We start from the raw sequence: 23515 nt of genomic DNA on the forward strand, positions 1-23515 counted from the left end.
ACTAACACTGGGCCTCCTGCTCACTCGAGTGCAGAGAGCACAAGGGGCTTAAACATTAGGGCCTTCGCCCGAGTGCTCTAGGCAGGGGTGAGTGGGAGGCCCAGTGTTCGTGCCCTGTGTGGTGCAGCTTGGCTCTCTATAGCATTTGTGCTACATGAACACCTTGTACTTCCTGTGTCAGTGTTTCTAGCCTTGGCTGAAGGACTGGCATGGTGCATAGGGCATTGTGGGGACACTATGCACAGAGATGAGTTTCACCCTTTGTCGTTTGTTTTTTCTGGCTATTCCTCTTACTGCACCTTTGCTCCTGGCCCACCTACTGCGAGCAGAAGCCTGGAAGCATAGAGGAAAGGTGAACTACACACATCCAGCCAGCAGACAACAAGCCACATGTGACAGATTGAAATCCAAATCCAGAGGCTTTGGTCAGACAAGCGCCTGCCCCCTTCAAAGCAAACTGATCCAGGTCATCCTCTGTTTTACTGATTTCTCCTTAGTTTTTCCTGTACTTTCCCTACTCTTCCAACCCAGGCATCATTTCCTAACAACGAGCCAGCAACGTGCAGCCTTGACCTGGCCAACAAGCACCGTCGGCCTGATCCTACAAGGTACCAAGTGTTCTCAATTCCTACCAACAGCTGTGGAAGTTGTGAGCACTCAGTAGCTCAGAGGAAGCAATCAGGCCCACCAAGAGATACACAGAAAGGAAGCAGGGGCCACCTACTGCTGAATTAGAATCTTCACCAGGTTGATGTGACCACAGGTAGCTGCTGCATGCAGTGGAGTCCACAGCTCATTGTCCTTTGCATTGACATTAGCCCCGTGGTTGAGGAGAAGCTTGACTATCTCTTCGAAGTTGTCTATGCAGCACTGGTGAGGGACAGAAACAGAGGGGATAATTTTTACTTAGAGCTTGTAAGTGATCACAATACCACAAGCTGCATCCTCCACAAGAAACAATTGCTAAAGGCACAGTAACTACACATGGTGCAATATTTCATCTGGGATTCAATTCATGCCAGTAATGCCATGGTTCTTGCCTTAACCCCAAACTGTGCCCTAACAATGACTGATCCTTTCATGGGCTTGGTGGGGTTTTCCTGGCATGACTTCACTTGCTGGCAGTGAAAGTAATGAAACCTCCAGTGTCACAAGCAGAAAACGTTCCCCTTTGTCTGAAGAACAATGACCCTGTGGAGAAATAGCTTTTCTTAAAGCAAACGTCCCTGCAGCACGGAAGAGAGAAAGTCATTTGTAGACAAATCCCCATTCCAGCCTTTACAACATGGACTGGGAAAGGCTGAGCTCAGCAGAAGCTCAACTGCCCTACTGCTGTTCACTGCCGCTCCTCTCAGCAGCGAGCAGGAGGCTGCCTGCTGGCACTTCTAGTCACTGCAACTCCTGTGAGCCAGGAGCAGTTAGATTCTTCTTGTGTTTCTGTGCTAGAGACCAGGACTTTCTAACTGGGGAGGGAATTAAAATTGGTTTGATTTAACAAATTGCAGTTTAGTTCAGTGTAGTCCCCTGTGTGGATGCTTGGAAAATTACTCTAAGTGCCTGAGACCCAGGGACCTCATTATGCCAGCTGGCAGAGGGCACAGGGGTGCATAAAGGCTGTAGAGATACCCTGGGACTGGGGTCTATATAGTGGTTTGCCAAAGACTGTCGTGTAAGGTCTCTAATAAAAGCCAGTGTCACGCTGGTCAGCACAATCATTGTGAGCTGTAAGTATAGAAAACATGGAAGTTTACATATGTATACTAAAAATTGTGTTCCCTAGGTGTGAGAGCTAGGCAGTCAAAAAAAGGTGATCCACATACTTCTGTCAGGCTGGGGGGAAGAGACGCTTCTCCCTCTGACTGGTCATGTGCAAACTGAGTATTGTCTGGTTCACAATATATGCCCATTGACAGTCTGAGCAGAATGCTAATCAATAGGTTGCAGGGGTTACAGGAAATAACAAAAACAGCAGGGGTTATCATGTTTAAGATTAAAGACAAAGAACTTTTGGAAGTAATCTGGGGCATAGATGAACTCCCAGTTATCCTTCACTGGGGAAGGCAAAGCTGCCGGTGGGCTTGGCCTCATGAAAAAAGGGTCACAGCCATCTGGTTGAAAAACACGGTGAGAAGGACTTTGGGGTATGTGGTACCTTATTAGACAAGAGGGCATCTTGTTAGTTGACTTCAGACTCTAGAATGCGTGTTATGATTTTGTTTTATATATAACTCGGTGTTTCTATGTAGCCCTGTGTTCCCAATATTTCTGTTTGCTACTGCACGAATCTTTACTCTTTGTTAAATAAACTTGTATTTGTTTTCTCTATAAAAAAGTGCTGTGTGTTAATTGGAGCTGTGATCTAAAATGAACTCGTAAGCTGTGGTTTACTGTTCCTTTTAGGGACAGCGGGCCTGGTAATTCTGTGATTGTCTGGTGGATAAGTGTCTGGCCATGCCAGGGGATGCTCACAGGGCATCTGTTGCTTACCTGCAGAGGGACAGCAGAGCCCAAGTGGGCTGAGAGGGGAGTATTTGTGCTGCTTGGGGCCAAGGTTGTCAGGGAGCTGACCCAGGCAGGTATAGACAAGGACAAGGTGCCTCACAATGCTGGGTACATCTGAGGAACATCACAGTGCCTTAAATCAATGTATGAGTCTCCACACAAGAAGGCTGCAGCAATTTACCTAAACAGCCAGTGCACTGATTGAACCAAACCCATTTCAAAGCCCGTGAGTGGCTCAGCCTTGTGGGAGAGTCGAGTCAGCTTGCCTTTAAAAGCTGGCAGCCTAGCCTCATGGGGAGCTGCACAAGTGCTGCTTTTTGTATCTGGGCCTAAAGTCCCAAGTCTTGCCCGAGCTCCTCTCTAACCGAAGTAAGTTTTGGGTGTAGGGAGAGGGGCTCTGAGCTCAGCTTAGCCCCAGAGGACAGGATGCTGCAGCATGTGAAGACTTCAGGTGTTTTACGGAAAAACAAGCGAAATACATGTGGGAAGGGAACCCTCCCTTGTCTCTGTGAGATGCACTCACAGATGGCCCTGCACAGACACACTGGTGCTCCAGCACCATGGAAGATGAACACATTAACAAGCAGCCTAGGATGGTGAGGGTAGCTCAAGGCCTCACCTGATGCAGTGCAGTGAGTCCATCTTCATTGCACAGGTCCGGGCTGATATTGTTCTTCAGTAAGTAACACACTGCAAGTGAGAACAAAAGGAAGAAAGGAACTTCAGTTTACCAATCCTGGATACATCTTTCACCCTCAGCAATAACCAAATCCTGGCCACAAAGAAACATGATTGTAGATTGTGACAAAGCCATGGCCACCTACCCACTCCAGGTTGTCACTATGCTGTGCACTGGCAACCGGGATCATCGTGGCAACAGTGGAGCTAGAACTCTGGTCCACGGGCTGCAAAAGCACAGGCCCCTGGCACTTGAGTTACAGGAGAGTTAATATGGCACATATAACATTGTGCTGCCTGATTCTAGCCAGTAGAGGGCACGCATACACAGACAGTTTTTCACTAACTTTACTCTAAATCAGTGGTTCCCAAACTTTAAGAGCCTGTGAACCCCTTTCACTAACACGTCAAGTCTCGCGAACCCCCTCTTAAAAATGAATATTTCCAGGGATTTTCTCCTTTACCTGAGTATAAATTATAAAAGTGGTGATCTTGGAAATATAAAATTTGTTTTTATGACATGTTTATTACACACTATTTATTATTAATTATTATTTATCATTACAGTATTTTTATTACATTATGAAAACGGCAACACTCTTCCAAGATCTCATTTTCGTAGCTTGTATCACTTTGAATAAGCCTGTTATAAGACAAAGCTCCTATGTTTCATCAAGGAGTATCAGATGTGAAACAGCATGAAGGTATTTAAGAAGCCAACTAAAAGAGTTCCTTCTACACAAGCATTCAGGTCTTGAGCAGTCCGGGCAAACAGCGCACATTACAACAAAGCTTAAACTTGTTCTTCATAATAATTTTAAAAACAATACTAGCTGCCTATTTAGTTTTAAAAACAGCAAAAAATATTCACCTCCCTTTCCGTTTCTTATAAGGAATCTTGAAGTTTAAATCTCCTCAGTGTGATAGATATGCTTGCTTTGATTTGCTTAGCTCTTGGAAGTCCAGGGGCTCTGGGCTGCTGGCCCCATGCTCCCCGGGGTCCCTAGGGACAGCCACCATTAGGGATTTTTTTCCCCGAGAACCCCCTGTAACATTTCACGAACCCCCAGGGGTTCACGAACCCCAGTTTGGGAACCACTGCTCTAAATGGAAGCTTTACCATAGAGTAGAACCTCAATTTTATGAACACCAACCATATGAACAACCAACTATATGGATCATTTTTCCAGACAAAAATAAAATAAAATAATCCCATAACAAAAGTGATGTCAATGTCACCCCTTCACATTTTGATGCCTTCATTGCCTTGGAAATCTCTTTGCAGTAATGTCAAGGACAAGATCACGATGCAGGGCACCAAACTGTAACTTATGCCCCAGACCCACTGTAATTTTCCAGTGTTCAGTTTTATGAATTCCTCGATCCAAACTGCATCATAAAATAGGAGTTCTACTGTACCTGGGATTGTAAACTGCACAGGTCTGCTTCAGAACAGTTTGGAACTCGCATTTTATTTCACTGCACCATACCTGAGTGCAGATTTCACTGTGCACTAGGGCGGATTTTTTCCAAAAGATAATTTTTGCTCCCATCTTGATGCCAAAGGAGCCTAACTTCCAGCCAGTGTGGGCACCCACGCTTTGAAATTGGGGCCCCTCTCAGGAGTCACAGATTTGGGATACAAGAGTTGAGGCACCCAGAATCAATCGTCGCTTTGGGAAGTCCTGGCAGGTCTGCAAGATGCAGGCATAGCTTTTGGTACTTCATACAGGTCCGTGTATGCCTGTAGGACATCACAGGATTTTAAGATGACTACTGATGAGTTTGTTAAAATCCTGCCTCTTTCTACAGGTATTGTCAGTTTTTTAAGCAAGGTTCCTTCTGCTAAAGGAAAGCTTCCAAAAATATTTTTAAACCATCTACCCAGTGCAAAAGCAGAAAAATCTAGGAACTGACCTCACACATGGTAACAGCAATGGCCACAAGATAAGAACAGAAGGGTCTCATCAAATATCAGCTGATGGCCAGTATGGGGAATGTTTCAAGTTATTTACACGGAGGTTGTGATGGCCTACACTTGTTTGCTGTGGTTTAGTTTTTTAGTTTCTGTAGCCTTATGCTCTTCCCAGCCACATGTCACTGAGCTAGCAGGTTCATAATAACTTCCTCCCTAGGGGCAGAGATGCACCAGCTACTTGTATCCCATCATGTTCCTTGGCAGGGGATGTAATCATTAAGGGAAACCAGAGCTGTAAAATACAGAACACTCATGAGGCTAAGAGGGCAAGAACAATCTTTACAGCCTGCAGACAGGAGAGATTGCAACACTGGCTATTCCCAGAGCAACAGAACAAGCAGGAAGGCGCCTAGTTTGGACTAGTCACTTTCCTCCCTACAATCCCTTTATCAAAAAGGGAGCGATTAGGGAAATAAACCCTGCAGTGTACACTCATGAGCAACAGGACCTCTGTGCTCTGCTCAGAGAACAGCAATGCTTAGCACTTGCATTCAGAGCACTATGCAGACACTATCTAGGGTAGGGGTAGGCAACCTATGGCACGTGTGCCAAAGGCGGCACGCGAGCTGATTTTCAGTGGCACTCACACTGCCCCTGTCCTGGCCACCAGTCTGGGGATCTGCATTTTAATTTAATTTTAAAAGAAGCTTCTTAAACATTTTAAAAACCTTAGTTACTTTACATACAACAATGGTTTAGTTATATATTACAGACTTACAGAAAGAGACCTTCTAAAAACGTTAAAATGTATTACTGGCACGCGAAACCTTAAATTAGAGTGAATAAATGAAGACTCGGCACACCACTTCTGAAAGGTTGACGACCCATGGGCTAGGGCTATGCCTACACTATGCACCTTTTAGCGACACATCTGTGCCGCTACAGCTGTGCCGCTAAAAGGGGCAGTGTAGCCACTCTTTGTCCGTGGGAGAGAGCTCTCCTGCCGATAAAAAACATCCACCCCCGATGAGCGGCAGTTTTCGGTGGTAAAACTTTTCGGGGGAGTGTTTTTTTCACACCCCTGAATGACAAAAGTTTTACCGACAAAAGTCCAGTGTAGACAAAGTCTAGTTCACACAACTGCTCAGAGAGGCAGGGAATGCTAGGAAGTTCTTATCCTCATTTTAGAAAATACGCATGAAGGGTTCAGACCCCTGCTAAAGCCCTCCAGTTTGAGAAGAGGATCACAACATGGTCAAAATCTGTAGTACAGACAAGATCGTAGGGATGTTCTGTGACCTGCTATAGCCTCGGTCATGGCCAAGGCCTTAGCCCAGTTATGTGACCCAGTTAGGTTTCCTCTACACTACAAATCTGAACCAAGGGATAATCAGGAACCCCAACCTGGCTGTTTATGCGGTCTAGTATTTTTGTAGGGCCTTTCATCTCTCCAGTTCAGTTTCCCCATCTGTAAAATGGGGATAAAAGTACCCACTGCTCTCCAACTCCAGCCCTTTCTGTACTCAGCAGTTTTGTAGTCAGGCACTTCAGTGCTTTGCCCACAGACACAGAGGAAGATGGCATCAGGAGACTAGAATGCCAGAGTTCATTCCATTCCTGTGCATTAGGCACCAGGCCACCTTCTCTTCCAACACAAATTATCATGATGTAACTGATCCAGTGTGACAATCTGGTGTTGAGATATGGCCTAAAGCTTTGCAGATTCCTCTTTATATTTAAACTCAATGTGATATTTTCTTAGTGTGCCAGTTTGCTACCAACACATTCTGCCCTCAAGTCACACAAGCAGGTCTCACTGGGATGAAGGGAAATATAGTCAGGTAGTCAGACCAGACTCCTGAGTTCTGTTCTATTCCTGATTTTTGCCACTCACTGATATTGGCTAAATCACTTAATCCTTCTGAGCCTCAGTTTCCCCATCAGAGATAGGAACAATATTCCTTCCGGACCTCACAGAGGTGTTGGAGGATTAACTAATATCTGCAAAGTGCTTTGGAGGTCCTGATGCTGTTGAGAGCTTGATGTCGGGAGTTGCACAGAGAAAGCTGTTTGCAGCACACACTTTTTCTTGGTCCTATAAAATCCAGGAACCATGTTATATATTCTTGGGCACCATCAACTGGCACCGTATCTATTAACTATTGAGAGAGAGAAACAGAGCACTCCTGTCATATATTTATTCCTTGGAATTAAACACACACAACACAACACCAGGTTTAATGGCCAATCTAGGCAGCTCACACCTTATGCTCAGCACATGGACACCCCACAGTACTTACACACTTCCCAGTTCTCAAACTGTCTGCACCCCTGCCAATACGTCTATTTAATGACTATGCTTCTCCTATTACTGGCTAACTCCATCTTCCTGCTCTAATAATAGGATCTGACTGATAGACCTGTCACTCACCGGTGGATCTGTTTTTTTGTTATTTACTTTGGATGTGATGCCATTAGGAGGCTTAATTCAATCTGGCTCATTTCAGAGCCATTGTGTACTAATGTCATGTGGCTCTATAATCATGTTTTCCCTGCTTACAATGATTTGAGCAAGTAAACGCTGGCAGATTAACCTTACAAGTGCTGTCGTCCATGCGGGAGGAGCCGGGGCATCAGTGGAACACCAGGGTATATGCTGAAGAGTCCATATACTCTCTGCTTGTGTGGGCAAAGTTCATAAGGCACTGAAAGAGTTAAGGATGGTTAGCAAAGGACTGACACGAAGCTCATGTGCAGCCACGTGAGTTGACCTTTACTACAAGACGTATTATATTCTCCCCTTCCACAGACTCAGCAAGGTATTATTCATGCTCATGAATGCAAGAGAGAGACTGCGCTGGCTTGTACATCGCATTCCCTCCAGGCCCAGCCCTGCCCCTGCACCTTAGTCCTGACAGGAAATGCCTTGCGATGAACTTACTCATAGGCCGGGTGCGCGAAAATGAGGGCAGCACTGACAGCCAAGGACTCCTGACTTGGCCCCCCAGCTCTGCCACAGACATCATGTGCCCTCTGTAAGGCTCAGCCCACCTCTCCCCCCCTGGCCCTAGTCTGTAAAATGGGGACAGCGGTACTGACTTTCCTCACAGAGGGGGTAAATGAGGTAGTTAATGCTGCAGAGTGCTTTGAAGATAGTGTGCTATACAAATTCTGTATGTGGTGGCTGCCTAGAGCTCCATTTAATGTGTGAGGCAATGGGGCTGCTGTCATAACAGCACTGGGACCATTCCCTTTACTCAGCAACAGGGTCACTCTTCACCAGCATCCTTCAACCGGAAAGTTTCCGCACCTGGGGTTAGCCTTGGAAATACCCTTCCCTGCTATTTCAGTCCAGGGTTACTTAGGGCAGGGACTGTGGAAGTCTGGTCATGTGGTGGAGGCCTTGGGCCTGGGTTCAATTCCCAGCTCTGCCACGGACTAGATTTTCAGAAGTGCTCAGCGCCTGGAAACTGCCACTGAACAATCTGAGCTTTTAAAGGCAGGCCTCTGTAGGGCCTGATTTTCCAAGGTGCTGGGCACCTGTCAGACTCAGTGGCTTTAACTGAAGTTATGTTGCTCAGTGCCTTCGGAAAAATGAAATCAGACCTTCATCTGCCATAGACTTGCTGTGTGACATGGTCAAAGTCGCTTCCCCTCACTCTGCCTCAGTTTCCCATCTGCAAAATAGGGACCGTAAAGCACTGAGATTCTCGGCACGTATACTAACTTTCAGCCAAGTGTCGTGATTTTGCCCCTTAGCTGGCCGGGGGATAAGTGAGTCCTCCTGTGCAATGTCCCCCTGACTCTGTTAGAGGATCTCAAGGCTGAGAGCATCTTCAGGGCTGTAACAAGGACCTGGAGAACCCCCTGGGGACAAGACAGCCCAGGGAGCAGGGAGTTAGGTAATGGTGAGCCCTGGCCTCCACCTCTTGAGTCTAGGGGCAAAAATTTGCTTAGCGCAGGACTGAAAATGCGTTTGGTGATCTCTGCTTTGTTCTCAGGGATTGTCTGACTGGATTTCCAACCCCCACTCCAGATTTAGGACCGTTTCCATGGCTCTGTCAAAGTATTTGTATGTCCCCCTCACCTTAGTATCTGGGCACTTCACAAATAATCAATTTAGCTTCTCACCTTTGTGCGGGACGGAAATAGCTCTATCCAACAGATGGGAAATTGAGGCACCACGAGAGGAAGTGACTCACCCAGTGTCCCACAGCAAGTCTATGGCAGAGGTTGGAACAGAACCCTGACTCCCAGGACCCTGCTTCAGCACAGATCCATCCCTCCTCTTTGAGCAAAGCAGGGCACGGCCAGCCCCAGGGGTTCCACAACACTCAGCCACTGATCCCCAGAAGCCTAATCCAGAGGGGTCCTCTTGGGGAGTGATGTGAGTTCATGAAGCGTGGTGTTCTCTGCCAGGAATGTCAAAGAGGGGACCTGCTGTGACGCAGACACCTGTCAGTTAAGAACTGGGCTGAGAACACCCACCTCATTTCACAGGGGCCATGGAACAGCGCTCAGGGCTTTCATTTACTCCCTGCTGGCTGCCTACTCATTCACTGTTTGTTCCGCCCATTGAAATCTTATCTTTCTTTTCTCTTTGGCACAAATCCCTCCATTATTTCCACCGTGTGCTGGGCCTGCGTCCTGCCTCTGCCCCGTTACACCGGTAGCAAAGGAAACAGGTGATTACCCGCTGCGCTGCCTGCCTACAGAACAACTGCAGAGCAGGTGGCAACACCAGGGATTTCTGCTTTGCTGTCGAGCACAGAGGCAACCTGAAAGAACTGCAAGCGGCAACACACTGCCAGTTAATAGCGAACATTGCTGGGGGGGGAGCCCAATTAAAGATGAACGGGAAAGCTTTGAGGCTGGGAATCTGAACCAGTAAATCCCAGTTGTGGGGCAAGGGAGGGGGAGTGAGAGGTGTAAGAGCATCTTAGCCCTATGCCATGGGTCCCTCCTGGGGGTGCACCGTAAGAGTGAGCTGTGCAGATGGGCAGAGGGCAGGAGATCTGGGGCTTCCCCTACAAATAGCTCTGGCAGATTCCCTGAGATGTGTGAGCCTCCTGGGCCAAAGCTATTGCCACTTCCATGTGGGGAGGGGGAGCAAGCCCCACCTTCTGATGGAAGAATTAGAATGAATACAAGTGTGTTGACTTTCCTATGTCCTAAGCAGACACTCCCACATGGGGAAGAATGAGGCACTTAGAATATCTTGCAGGAAACCAGTATGCCTAACAGTACCAAATAACATTTACTTGCTTAAAATGCTGTGGCATTAGCAATAGACCCACTTACCAGGGATGCATTCAGTCAGTTCTAAAAGTTAGAGTGTAACACAGGATACTAGACTAGCTGGACCATGGGTTTGATCCGGTACAGCAATTAGGGTCTTTGACAGTGGTCAGCACCAGATGTTTCAGGGGAAGGTGCAAGAAACCCCACAGAGCATTAAACAAGATGAAATATATATATACAATGTCACCTTCATTCTTTTAACAGGGCAAATAAGAAGTAAATAAGTGGACACCAACAGGTCAGGCTGAGTTCTGCATGAACAGCATTTTAACACAACCCAGGACCAAACAAAACCTCTTAAGATGTTGCAATGGAAACTAACACTTTGAAACAGATCAGTATTGCCCTGCAGCATTTGCAACCCAGATGTTGCAGCACTGTGCTTGAAGAAGAATCTCAAACTTTCCGTAGTGGGTGCCACATCTTAAGGGGGAGAGAATGTCTCCTGGGCACCTCCTCTCTCATTTGCAATCTGTCAACTACATCTGTTAACTTATATGGGAAAGTAATATTAGGAAAGGATTTATTTTCAGCTTTTAATAAGATCTAACAATTGAAGACAAGCAGAAACAGCCATACCAACTATGGACCACCAGCAAGTCTACCATGGACCACAGTTAGTGGGTGGCTATGCTAGTGGCATGAGTGGACCATTGGGCCACTCTTTGCCGGGGCTTTCTCATGAGAACAGCCTTTATATAGGTTCACTTATAATAAAAGTTTCAACCTGCTGTTTGGAGCAAGGAACTAGGAGAACATTGTCCTCCATAGGGTAATGGGAAGGGCTACAGTGATGAGAACTGTAAATCCATGGATAAATAGAAACTGCTTTTACTATCTACTTAAAAATGAGCTTAGAGAACTCAGAACTGCTATGGGCGTTTTCAAGAGAGTTCAGCATCCAGCAAGCAACTCACATTTTCACACACACAATTAAGTCCTTAAGAGAGCTCAGTGCCCAATGCGCTGAGCTCTGTTATAAAATCTGGCCATAATTATCTGTAATTGATAGACCCATTGATATGCTGTATGCACCGAGCAAAAAGATGGTGAGAAACAGAGACGCCCTCTCAAATGGAATACAGCAGTCACAATAGGAGCCAGGTGAGCAAATCCTTGTGAATAATTCATTATGAATTATATTCGCAGAATAATAATTCAAAACACATTTTCCATTATTCTATCCATTCTAACTATAATTAAACTTCTCATGCTCAAGAAGATTTGACATCAATGCAGTTTCTGCATACATTTAGTCATTCAAATCTACACTATATTAAATAAAAGAGCTCCCATGACAACTATGAAAATACATCTCTTAAAAACGAACTGATTCCAACAGCTACCCCCCACCACACTAAACTGGCAGCTACATAAACAAAGCACTTACTGAACATCATCAAACCTCCATTTGAGTCCCCCCAATCTCCTCCTGCCACATCTCAGCATGACCTATTTCCTCCCCAGACCATGGGAGTTGGGGGGAAGAGATGATAAAGCAGCCTATACTCCACAGAACAGTAAGGGCCATAAAGAAGATGGACCAAAATGTAAGAAGCTCACTCACTTTAAGAGGCATTGTCAAGACTGCAATGTAGTTCCTTAGGCCTGAGATGTTAATATAGGTGTTCCACACAAGAAAAGTTTTGCCAGTATAGCTGAACTAGCAAACCTTCTAGTGTAGACGCAGCTTATACCAGCAAAAAGAGTGCTTTGGCCTGTATAACTTGTACCAGTCCCCAGAGCTAAAATAAGATATACCAGCACACTTAGGCCTGGTCTATACTGGGGGGGATTGATCTAAGTTAGCAACTTCAGCTATGTGAATCTTCACTACAGTAAGTTAGGGTTACCATCCGTCCGTATTTCCCCGGACGTGTCCGGCTTTTGCATCTCTAAATAGCCGTCCGGGAGGAATTGGTAACAAGGTTAAAATGTCCGGGGTTTTTTTCTCCCTCGCCTCCCTCCCTCCCTTCCATGCAGAGTGCGGCTGCTGATTGGGCGGCTGGGCCGATTGAGCCGCTCCCATTGGCCTCCAGCAGCCAGAGCCCTCCCCTGCTCCCCCGTCCCTCTGTCTGCAGCCCTGTGTAACACACAAACCGACCCACCGGGCAGCGTGTTTTGCCTACACGTGGAGCCAGAATGGTAAGGGGAGTCTGGGGGGGGCAGTCAGGGAGCGGGGGAGTGTTGGATGGGTCCCCGGCCTCCACCTGCCACCCCCCCTCCGCGCATCCCCCCCCGTGGGCTCCCCCCTCCCTGCCTGCCTCTCCCTTGCCTGCTTGTACTGCCAGAGCCAGCAGCAACTGCTGTCTGCTGCCCCCGGGTCCTAGCGTTCCCCCATCCACTAATGGAAAGACAGGCTGCCCTTACCCTGCCCTTCCACCCTAGCCCTGAGCCTCTCCAACGTCCCAAACCCCTCAGCCCCAGCCCTCATCCCCCCGCACCCTAAACCTCTGCCCCAGCCCTGAGCCTCCTCCTGCATCATGAACCCCGCATCCCCAGCCCCAGCCAGAGCCCTCATCCCCCCACACCCTAATCCTCTGCTCCATCCCTGAGCCCCCTCCTGCATCATGAACCCCTCATCCTCAGACCCACAGCCCTCACCCCTGCATCCCCTCCTATCCCCAAACTCCCTCCCAAACCCCCTCCCTCCTTCCTGCCCTCAAACTCCCTCCCAAAGCCTGCACCCCCTCCCTTTGCACCGCCTCCCACCCCCAAACTCCATCCCAGAGCCTGCACCCCTCACCCCCTCCTGCACACCCACCTCCTGCCCCAGCCCGGAGCCTGCACCCAGCACCCAAACTCTATCCCAGAGCCTGCACTCTGCACCCCTCCTGCACCCTAATCCCCATCCCAGGACCTGCACCCCAGACCTCCAACCCCCCTCCCAGAGCCTTAGGCAGGTCGGGGGGGTGGGTTCTGGGCACCACCAACATTTCTACAACCCTGCCACCCATGCGAGTGGATAAGGGTCGGGGCAGTCAGGGGACAGGTAGGGTCCTGGGGGGCAGTTAGGGTGGGGGGTTCTCAGCAGGGGGGCAGTCAGGGGACAAGAAGCAGGGGGGGTTGGGGTTCTGAGGGGGGCAGTCAGGGGGTGGGAAGTGGGAGGGAGTGGATGGGGGCGGGACAGGGACGGGGCTTCCCCCCCCCCGTGTCCTCTTTTTTGATTGTGGAAATATGGTAACCCTAGGTAAGTCGACGGCTGACGCTCTCCCATCGACTCCGCCTGCGCCTCTTGCCCTGGAGTCAGAGTCGACGGGAGAGCACTCGGTGGTCGATTTATCGTGTCTAGACTAGACGCAATAAATCGACCCCCGCTGGATCGATCGCTGCACATCAATCCAGCGAGTAATGTAGACAAGCCCTTAGAGAGACAAGGTGGGTGAGCTCAAAACCTGGTCTATCCCACCAACAGAAGTTGGTCCAATAAAAGATATTACCTCACCCACCTTCTCTCCTGGAACCAACATAGCTACAACAACACTGCATGCATATACCAGCAAAAGCACTTGCGGCAATATCAATGCATCTACACTAGGGCTTTTGCCAGTGTAAAAACTATATACGATAATAATAATCACACCTCTAACTGATTTTACCATACTGGCAAAAGTTTCTGGTGTAGACCTGGCCACAGGCTCCAATCCTGCAGATATATGCACAGGGTTAGCTTTAAGTACACAAGCTGTCCCATTTGAGAGAGCAGAACTAATTATTTATTATTTTGTATTACTGGAGCACCTTGCAGCCCTAGTTATGGACAGGACCCCATTGTGCTAGGTGCTGTACAAAGGCAGACCAAGAAGACGGTTCCTACAATCAAAGTATAAGATAGGAGACAACAGATGGATACAGACAGGAGAGAACAAGGAAACAATGAGACAATACTTGTGTGCTGGAAGTTAAGCATATGAGAAAGGATTTGCAGAATCTGTTTTATTGTTAGTTTTAAAAATCAGGTTTATCTTATGCCATTTGGACTTTATTCTTAGTTTGGACAGTGAAATTTAGACTAGTCAGTTTCACTACCTGGTTCTCAAGCTCTTGCAAAAAGCCCTGCTGTATTCAGGTTTCCAACACTGTATGGAGAATAATTGTATTTTTAAAGCTGGTTCCATTGAATAAAACCAGTCAACATTTCTATTCCTCTTAAATTATGAAATTTTGCTATATCTAAAATTAGGGAACTGAACTAGTTGGTAGCTTCCACTTAGATTTCTAAATGGAGCTGGACAGAAAATGTCCTCCCGCCCTCCTCCCCCAGCTAAAAAACTTAGTTTTTGGACAATAAACTCCAAAGATTTGAAGGAAACTGGCACATCCCACAAAAAAATTAGTTTAGTCAAAGATCCAATTTTCTACTGGAAAAAAGTTGATGAAATTTTTTTGATCAGCGCTATTTGTAATGTTCTAATTCAGTGGTTTTCAACCTTTTTTCATTTGCAGACCCTCTAAAAATTTTTGAACGGAGGTGCAGACCCGTTTGGAAATCTTAAGACATAGTCTCCGGACCTCCAGCAGTCTGCAGAGCACAGTCTGAAAACCACTGTTCTAATTAGTCAGAGTGCCTCGATTGCCATCTTCAGAACAAACCGACGCATTTCTCCCAGTGCCTGCAACACACAACTAATTTCTCTCCCTCTACCTGTTGATAATTCTGTAACTATTGTGATGGGTTGGATCACAGCGACCCCCTTGAGACTGCCACCTGATGTGCTGAGACTATCTCTGAGCCCGTTTTCCCTGGCAGCTTGGGACTTCAGTACCCTGTCTTGTTGAGCCAGACACACTAGCCTGCTGCAAACAAAGACCCAGGTCTGACCCATGTCCACCAAAAGCTGCAGGCTTAATTGAAAACAGCTTAAGAAGTGCTCCTGCCTCTAGCACCCAGATACCCAGTTCCCAATGGGATCCAAACCCCAAATAAATCCATTTTACTCTGTATAAAGCTTATACAGGGTAAACTCATAAATTGTTCACCCTCTATAACACCGATAGAGAGATATGCACAGCAGTTTGCTCCCCCAGGTATTAATTACTTGTTCTGGGTTAATTAATAAGTAAAAAGTGATTTTATTAAATATAAAAAGTAGGATTTAAGTGGTTCCAAGTAATAACAGACAGAACAAAGTAAATTACCAAGCAAAATAAAACAAAAACACGCAAGTCTAAGCCTAATACAGTAGGAAACTAAATGCAGGTAAATCTCACCCTCAGAGATGTTCCAATAAGCTTCTTTCACAGACTAGACTCCTTCCTAGTCTGGGTCCAGCAATCACTCACACTCCTGTAGTTACTGTCCTTTGTTCCAGTTTCTTTCAGGCATCTCTTTGGGGTGGAGAGGCTATCTTTTGAGCCAGCTGAAGACCAAATGGAGGAGTTTCCAGGGCCTTTAATAGTCTCTCTCTTGTGGACGGAAACCCCTTTGTTCTCCTGTGCAAAACCACAGCAACAAAATGGAGTCTGTAGCCACCTGGGCAAGTCCCATGTCTATGAATGATTCAGCTTTTTGCAGGCTGACGCCATTGTTTACATGTTAGTTTTAACATTCCCAGGAAAGCTCAGATGTGTATTGGCATCTCCCAACGTTCATTGCTAGTTAAATAATCCCAATTACTTGAATAACCCCTTCACACTATGTTGACCAAATCTGCTTTATGTGCTTCCTACAACAAACACTTTAAATACAAGCATAGAGCCAATGCTCATAACTTCAGATATAAAAATGATACATACATACAAATAGGATGAATATATTCAGTAGATCATAACCTTTGCAAAGACATGTTACATGGCATATCTAGCATAAAACATATTCCAGTTATGTCATATTTACACTCATAAGCATATTTCTGTAAAGCACTATGGGGTGCAATGTCACAGCTATGTAAAGCCTTTTGCAAGAGAAGGAAGAGACAGCTTTAAACAGTTGCTGTAAAAGGCTGACTCCAACATTTATGGCCCAGTTTATCTGCTGAGATAGGAACTCAGTGACCTGCCAAAAGATTGATCACTCCCAGTCTTCTCAGGAAAGCTCAACACCTACTGAGACCCCTCCCACCTAACTTAGTCACACTATTTCCCAGCTAATATACCTGACACACAATAAAGAAGTCTGTGAAAGGATTCAAGCCTGCAGGGCCCCATCTGTTACACACTGTACCCACACAGAGAAGAAAATTTCATGCTACTGAAATAAGCTTGAAGTTCTCAACCTTTCCAGACTACTGTGCCCCTTTCAGGAGTCTAATTTGTCTTGCGTACCCCCAAGTTTCACCTCACTTAAAAACTACTTGCTTGCAAAATCAGACATCAAAATACAAAAGTGTCACTGTACACTATCACTTAAAAATTGCTTACCTTCTCATTTATATCATATAATTATAAAATAAATCAAGTGGAATATAAATATTGTACATAAATTTCAGTATACAGTATATAAAGCAATATAAACAAGTCACTGTATGACATTTTTCATTTGTACTGACTTCGCTAGTGCTTTTTATGCAGACTTTTGTAAAACCAAGCAAATATCTAGATGAGTTGATGTACCCCCTGGAAGACCTCTGCATACCCCCAGGGGTACATGTACCCCTGGCTGAGAACCACTGAGCTAGACTGTTGCCTCTCAAGAAAGTCTGTCCCCACTTATCATGCTTATTGCTCATTAAAATGTGCCCTGCTTTCAACTCTGCGCCATTAATTATATTCATTACAGTAGTGCCTAAGGACCAGCCCAGAATGGGGCCCCATTGTGCTGGGTACTGTGCATACAGTAGTAGATAGTCCTTGCCCCCAAGAGTTTACAATCTAAATAGACAAGACTGACCAGGGCCGGCTCTGGCTTTTTTGCCGCCCCAGGCAAAAAAGCCTCCAGCCGCCCCGGCCGGAGCCCCGGGGGGAGGGCGGCGAGCCCCGGCGGGGGCTCCGCTCTCCCCCCGGCGGCCGGGGGGAGGGCGCCGGGGGGGAGGGCGGCCAGAGCGCTGGGGGGAGGGCGGCGAGCCCGGCTGTGGCCCCGCTCTCCCCGGCGGCCGGAGTGCCGCGCCGCCCCCCTCCAGGTGCCGCCCCAAGCACCAGCTTGGTTGCCTGGTGCCGGCCCTGAGACTGACACGCGGAAAGGAGTAGAACACGCACTGCATGCTGAGTGATCAACGATGACAGCAAATATTATGTCAGTTCCACAGTGTTTTGGGGGGAGGCTTAGTTAGAAGGGGGGATAAGCTAAATGGAAAGAAAAGTGAAGGGAGGGGGGCCATTGAAGGGAAAGAGGATGAGGGGGGCACAGCAGGGTTAGATGAAGGGATAGCGGGGCAGATGTGGAGTGAAGCAGAGATAAAGAGACTGAGGAAGGAGGAGGGAGAAGCTTGGAGCAAACAGCCAATCAGCACAAGGCAGAGGAAGTCCAGCCAAAACTGTAGGAAGCTCTGAAAGTCCAGAGATCCCTGCTGTGGCTGCTTCTGCATCTGTTCCCACCAGCAGGAGTCTCTGGCTGGTTCCTCTCTGCAGTGTTGCCCAAGGCCACATAGAGAGAGGCACCCTCTCAGAATGGGAGAGTCTCCCCTGCATAGTTTTGTGTCTGGGGTGGTCCCTGCTGGCCCCCATTTTACCCAGTCCCTGCTCTGGCTGCTTCTGCCTCTGCTCCTACCAGCACTAGCCGCAAAGAATCAGTTTCCCCAGAAGGTACTCACTGCTGAACTAGGCTGTGTGCTTTGGGGTTTGGTCCATATGCAGACTTTATGTGATTTTATTCTACCACAAGATCAGCTTGTTTGTTTAGTGACCAATATGTAATGAGTCCAAGTCCTGCTCTTAGGGAGCAGGTCTCTGCATTACAAACTATCCTGGTTCTCACACCAATTCTTAAATATCATCGTGGCATCAGAGCACCTCCTAGAAAACAATTAGGAAACCGAACAAGGAGACTAATACCAATCACCAACATTCTCTCCTTTGTTGGGGAGAGGCCACTACTGCTTCCCAGACTGCCCTTGCGCTGTGTCTATAAGACTTCAATCTCCAGGGGCGGTCAATTTCACATTTTTCACCAGCACTAAGTTTGCTGTTGGAGCCTGAAGGATTCTTCCACTGTCCTGGGCTTCAAGCCTTCCCCCTCCTTTGAGGTGGACACCATCCTTCTGGGACAAATCAGGCTACAGCTATGCTGCAGCTGCAATTTGAGGAGACACACATGCGCTACCTCTGCTTGAGCTAGCGCAGTCAAAATAGCAGCGTGGCCACAGCAGAATCGAGCTGCCCCAGTACAGTCCCGCTTGACCTCCCGAGTACGTGGCTAGCCCGAGCCGCCGTGGCCACACTGCCTGTTTTAGTGCACTACCTGAGCTGGGAATTACACCTCCCAGCCGCAGTGTAGGTGTACCCTCAGAGAAGGAGCAGTTTGCAGGATCAGCCACCCCTTTCAGAGGGCAGTGTTAAAGGGACAATCATGTGAAACCTAGTCAGTTTTAAAAAAAGTGAATTAAAAGTGTCAGATGCTACATCTGCCAAACTCCCCTTGACGATTTGTAGCATTATGATCACGTTTTTCTGTGTCTGTTTCCCTTTTTTGCTGTACGAAAGACCCACATGACTAGGGAACTGACTAGCCGACTATAGAAAGGAATAGTGAAACTGGACTACACAGAAAGCACTATCAAAAGCACAAAGGAAAACCAAAGATACCGAGACTATTTTCACACAAATCTCCTGCTCAGTTCTTGTTACCTGTAACAACAGGCAAACAGGAGCATGATTTTTAAATCAATTGTGTCTCTTTAAGGGATGCATGTTGATTATAAACTCTGGACCCTAATGACATCAGTAGGATTTCTGTGGGGGGAGGGCTGGGAAGAACAGATCTACCTAAACTACTGCAAGAGTAGAAGTGGCCCCTGGAATTAAGGTTGCTATATAGTTTCCATGACAGGACTCTGTTTTAAGCCTGCTCATATAAAATATAAACTTGTTCATATGGAACTGCAGGGTGAAGAACCTGAGTGCCTGTTTCCAGGCTCACTTTAACAGATGCTTGGTTGGTGATGAAGCTATGAAAATGTGTGCAAATACATTCAAATGAAATGGTGGCAAACCCTTTGGAGTAGTACAATGGAGCCCACTTAAAAAACTGTTCAAAGAACACTTCCTATGCACTGTACCAAAGCCTATCTAGACAGGCATGTAGCAACGTTAATCTAAAAGTCTACACAAAACTTGTTAGAAAAATCAATCTCTCAGGGCACTGAAATAACAGTATAGCAGGAAACTGACTAGACAAAAAACAGAATCAGTTCACAGACATATCTTGGCATGAGAGAGGAAGGAAGTAGTAGTGTCGGGGCAGTTATAAAGTTTCAGCTACCTTTTGAGTGCATGTTCTTCAGGGCAAGGCTTGCACCTTCTTTCATGTTAGTACAGCACCCAGCACATTCTGGGTGCTATCAGAAATAATAGTGATCATGATCAGTTTTTGAGACTTGGGGACGTGCAATGATACTCTCCCAAGCTCCATTCACAGCAGACCACGCAGATAACTGTATCAAGAAATAGTGAATGTTGCCATTTTAAAATGACATTAGGTTCCAGAGTTAACACTTCACTGAAATAAATAAGGGGCAGGCCACCCATCTCAGAGCTATTGTTCCAGGCATTCTGACTCAGGTGGTTATCACTGCACTGATGTGCACTTGGTTTAGGTTTTTGAAGATTCTCTGCAATTGTAAACTACAGATTTGTTTTTATAAGAAGATTCTGGCATACAGGATGGCAGGGCTGAGGGGAAAGTACCTGCTTGCCATGCTGCCACAAGGCGGCCCATGTTGACCTCTCATAGTGATCCAAACGACAGCGATAGTCATTGAACTGGCAGCCAAAATGACTCCAACCGACGTGAATTGTTCAATTTACGGAGGATTTTTAGAGGCTCTTATTCTTTGGGGTGCTCCTCTATTTTTGTCCCTCCCTCAATTCCTACCTAACAGAGGTTCCAGCGGCTCTGAGCTATACAGTCACTCCCCTACCCCTAAGCTGCATCTGGTCAACAAGTGGCTGCAGCACTGTCATTGTTCTGCACAGACTGCCAATTCTTCCCAACTATTTGCCCTCCATTTGGCTCCAGAGAAGCAGAAGTGGGATGGGGAGCTTTAAGAAGCCAACTGATCAGACAGCATATTTGGGACTGATCCTTCAAGGTTCTCAGCACTCTTAACTCACAATGAAGTTAATGATGCTCGGCACCTCGCATAATCAGGCCTGTAGAGCTATGTACTATGCCAAGATATGCTTTGTAACAGAGCCTCTGAAACTGTTAAGTGACACTGCAGGGTTACTAGACCTGATAGAAAACTGTGACACTTAATATACATGCAATATGATAATGCAGATGTGCCATGGAACACCCACCACGCACACAAAATCGCATCATATATCGGCTAATGCAATCCTGGGATCTATAAACAGGGGAATCTCAAGTAGGAGTAGAGAGGTTACTTTACCTCTGTATTTGGCTCTGGTGCGACTGCTGCTGGAATACTGTGTCCAGTGCTGGTGCCCATAGTTCAAGGATGTTGGTAACTTGGAGACGGTTCAGAGAAGACCCCCGAGAATGATTAAAGGGTTAGAAAACATGCCTTATAGCAATAGACTCAAGGAGCTCAATCTATTTAGTTTAACAAAGAGACGGTTGGGGGGTGACTTGAGTATAGTCTATAAGTTCCTACATGGGGAATAAATATTTGATAATGGGCTTTTCAATCTAGCAGGAAAGGCACAATCCAATGGCTGGAAGTTGAAACTAGACAGATTCAGACTGGAAAGAAGGCATACAATTTTTAACAATGAGGATAACGGGAACAATTTACCAAGGGTCGTGGCGGACAATTTTAAAATCAAGATTGGACGTTTTTCTAAAAACTCTGCTCTAGCAATATTTTGGGGAAGTTCTCTGGCCTGTGTTATACAAGAGGTCAAACTAGATGATCACAGTGGTCCTGATGACCTTGGAATCTGCAATCGGCAGCTGGGTGCACTCAAGTGGTAAAGAACAAGATCACCTGTTTAATGGGCTTGGTTTCTACTGTATTTGAGACACCGAAAGGAAACAAATCTGAAATAGGAAGTCTGCTGCTGTAAGAAGAGATTGTGGTTCAACTTCCTTTTAAAAACAAACATTGACAGAAAGGAAACTTTCGTGTGAGGTTATAAAAGGCCTGAAGTTTAACTGAGAAATAGCAATGGATCTTCAGGGGCCATTCTATTTTCATGACACACAAGTATTCTGTAGATAATATTAAGTGATTCAGAGGTTGGAATAAGCTTCCAGAATACTCTGAATTTCTGTAGCACCTTTCATTCAAGGATGTCAGGAAGCTTCACTCCCATTAGTGAAGTAAACCCTAAAAATTCCTGAGATGTTAATCAGTTGAATTGAAGCTCTGGAGATTCAGGTTTCTTGTCAAAGGGCACAAAGGGAGTGTGTGACAGAGCTGGGACTAGAACTCTGGAGTGTGAAATCCCAGTCTATTGCTCTAAGCACTAGTAGCACTTCCTCCCCAAACCTTCAGCTACTTGGCCCAATTCCTTTAGTCTGGAAATCTCAGGGCTTGTGACATCTCCACTAATTACAGTAACTCCTCACTTAACGTTGCAGTTATGTTCCTTACAAAGGTGACTTTATGCAAAATGATGTTAAGCGAATCCAATTTCCTCATAAGAATTAATGTAAATAGGGAGGCTTAAGTTCCAGGGAAATTTTTTTCGCCAGACAAAATACATTATATACATATACAGTCTAAGTTTTAAACAATTTTAAACAAACAGTTTAATATTGTACACAGCAATGAATGATTGTGAAGCTTGGTTGAGGTGGTGGAGTAAGAAGGTGGAATATTTCCCAGGGAATGCCTTACTGCTAAATGATTAACTAGCACTCGGCTGAGCCCTCAAGGGTTAATACGCTGTTGTTAACGTAGCCTCACACGATACAAGGCAGCATGGACTGAGGCAGGAGGGAGGAAACACAATAGATGCAGGGGAGTAGCTGCAAACACTTCCCTGCAAAAACTGAACACGATGATGAGCCCACGTTATCCAGCTTGAGCGCACCACTCCCTCCTCCTGACAGCACATGCATGGCTGCATAGGTGCTGACTTTCCAAAGTGCTGGGGGGGGGGGTGTATGAGTGAGTGAGAGAGTCGTGTATTGCCCCTTTAAGTAAGCTGACCCCACTTCAAGTACGTTGCCCTTCTAAGCAGATCAGCCAGTTCAGACAGGAAGCAACAGCTTCCAGCAAGCTCCCTCCTTTCTGTCCCTCTCCTCCGCTTTGTGGAGAGGGGGTACAGAGCAGGGAGGGGGGGCAGAAGCAGGGGAACATCCTGATATCAGCACTCCTCTCCCCCTGGCCCCAGCAAGCAGGAAGCTCCGGGGAGCAGCACGGCAGTGGGAGGAGGGCCACCTGAACTGCTTCTGGGCAGTTGCCGAGCCACATACCTTACAGGGAATTTAGGGGAGCTGATGGGGGGGGCTGCTGACCCCCCCTTCCCCGGTTCTAATCCCCACAAGGAGGTGCTGCTCTTCCAGAGAATCCTGCAAGCAGTGGACAAAGCAGGTAGCTGCCAAATGACGTTATAAGGGAGCATTGTGCAACTTTAAACGAGCTTGTTCCCTAATAGATCAGCAACGTAACAACGAAACAACGTTAACCAGGACAACGTTAAGTGAGGAGTTACTGTACTAGGTCTATCCAAGTTGGAAAAGTCACAAGATCAGCCTGCTTTGTACTTTGACTTCTGGTCCTGATCAAATTTAGGCAGCATAGCTTACAGGACCATTTTAAAGAGAGAAACGCATAGTTCATCCTTAGGACATTAATGGTTATCCCCAGCTATGGGTCACCTAAGGTGTGGCTGTGGTGGGAGATGGATCAGAATTCAACTCTGGGGAAGACCCCATCCTGATCCATCTTCTCTACTGTCAGAGATACCCTTCCCACCTCAACCTCACCATCTTTCCCTGCTACCAATGACAAACCCCATGTGAAGCATTGGGGGTGCAGGGGGGGAGCTGCATTAAGGTAAGAATGGGTGTTGTGCCAGAGTGGGGAGCTGGAGCCCCAAGGCAGAGGT

At 46.7% G+C, this 23515-nt stretch overlaps 1 protein-coding gene across 2 annotated transcripts in view; it reads right to left on the reverse strand.

The window, feature by feature from the left end:
* The window catches only part of PPP1R16B (protein phosphatase 1 regulatory subunit 16B), a 76765-nt gene that overhangs the window by 15975 nt on the left and 37275 nt on the right, over nt 1-23515 (reverse strand). For both annotated transcript variants that reach the window (XM_024201994.2, XM_024201993.2), the window contains exons 2-3: nt 3122-3192; nt 725-870 (exon numbers count right to left, since the gene is read on the reverse strand). In XM_024201994.2, coding sequence (XP_024057762.1) covers nt 725-870; nt 3122-3192 — 217 coding nt within the window. The remainder of the gene's footprint in view (nt 1-724; nt 871-3121; nt 3193-23515) is intronic.

Source organism: Terrapene carolina, unplaced genomic scaffold, assembly GCF_002925995.2.
Source record: "Terrapene carolina triunguis isolate 2854851 unplaced genomic scaffold, T_m_triunguis-2.0 Scaffold233, whole genome shotgun sequence".
In the NCBI taxonomy this organism is placed as follows: domain Eukaryota; kingdom Metazoa; phylum Chordata; order Testudines; family Emydidae; genus Terrapene; species Terrapene triunguis.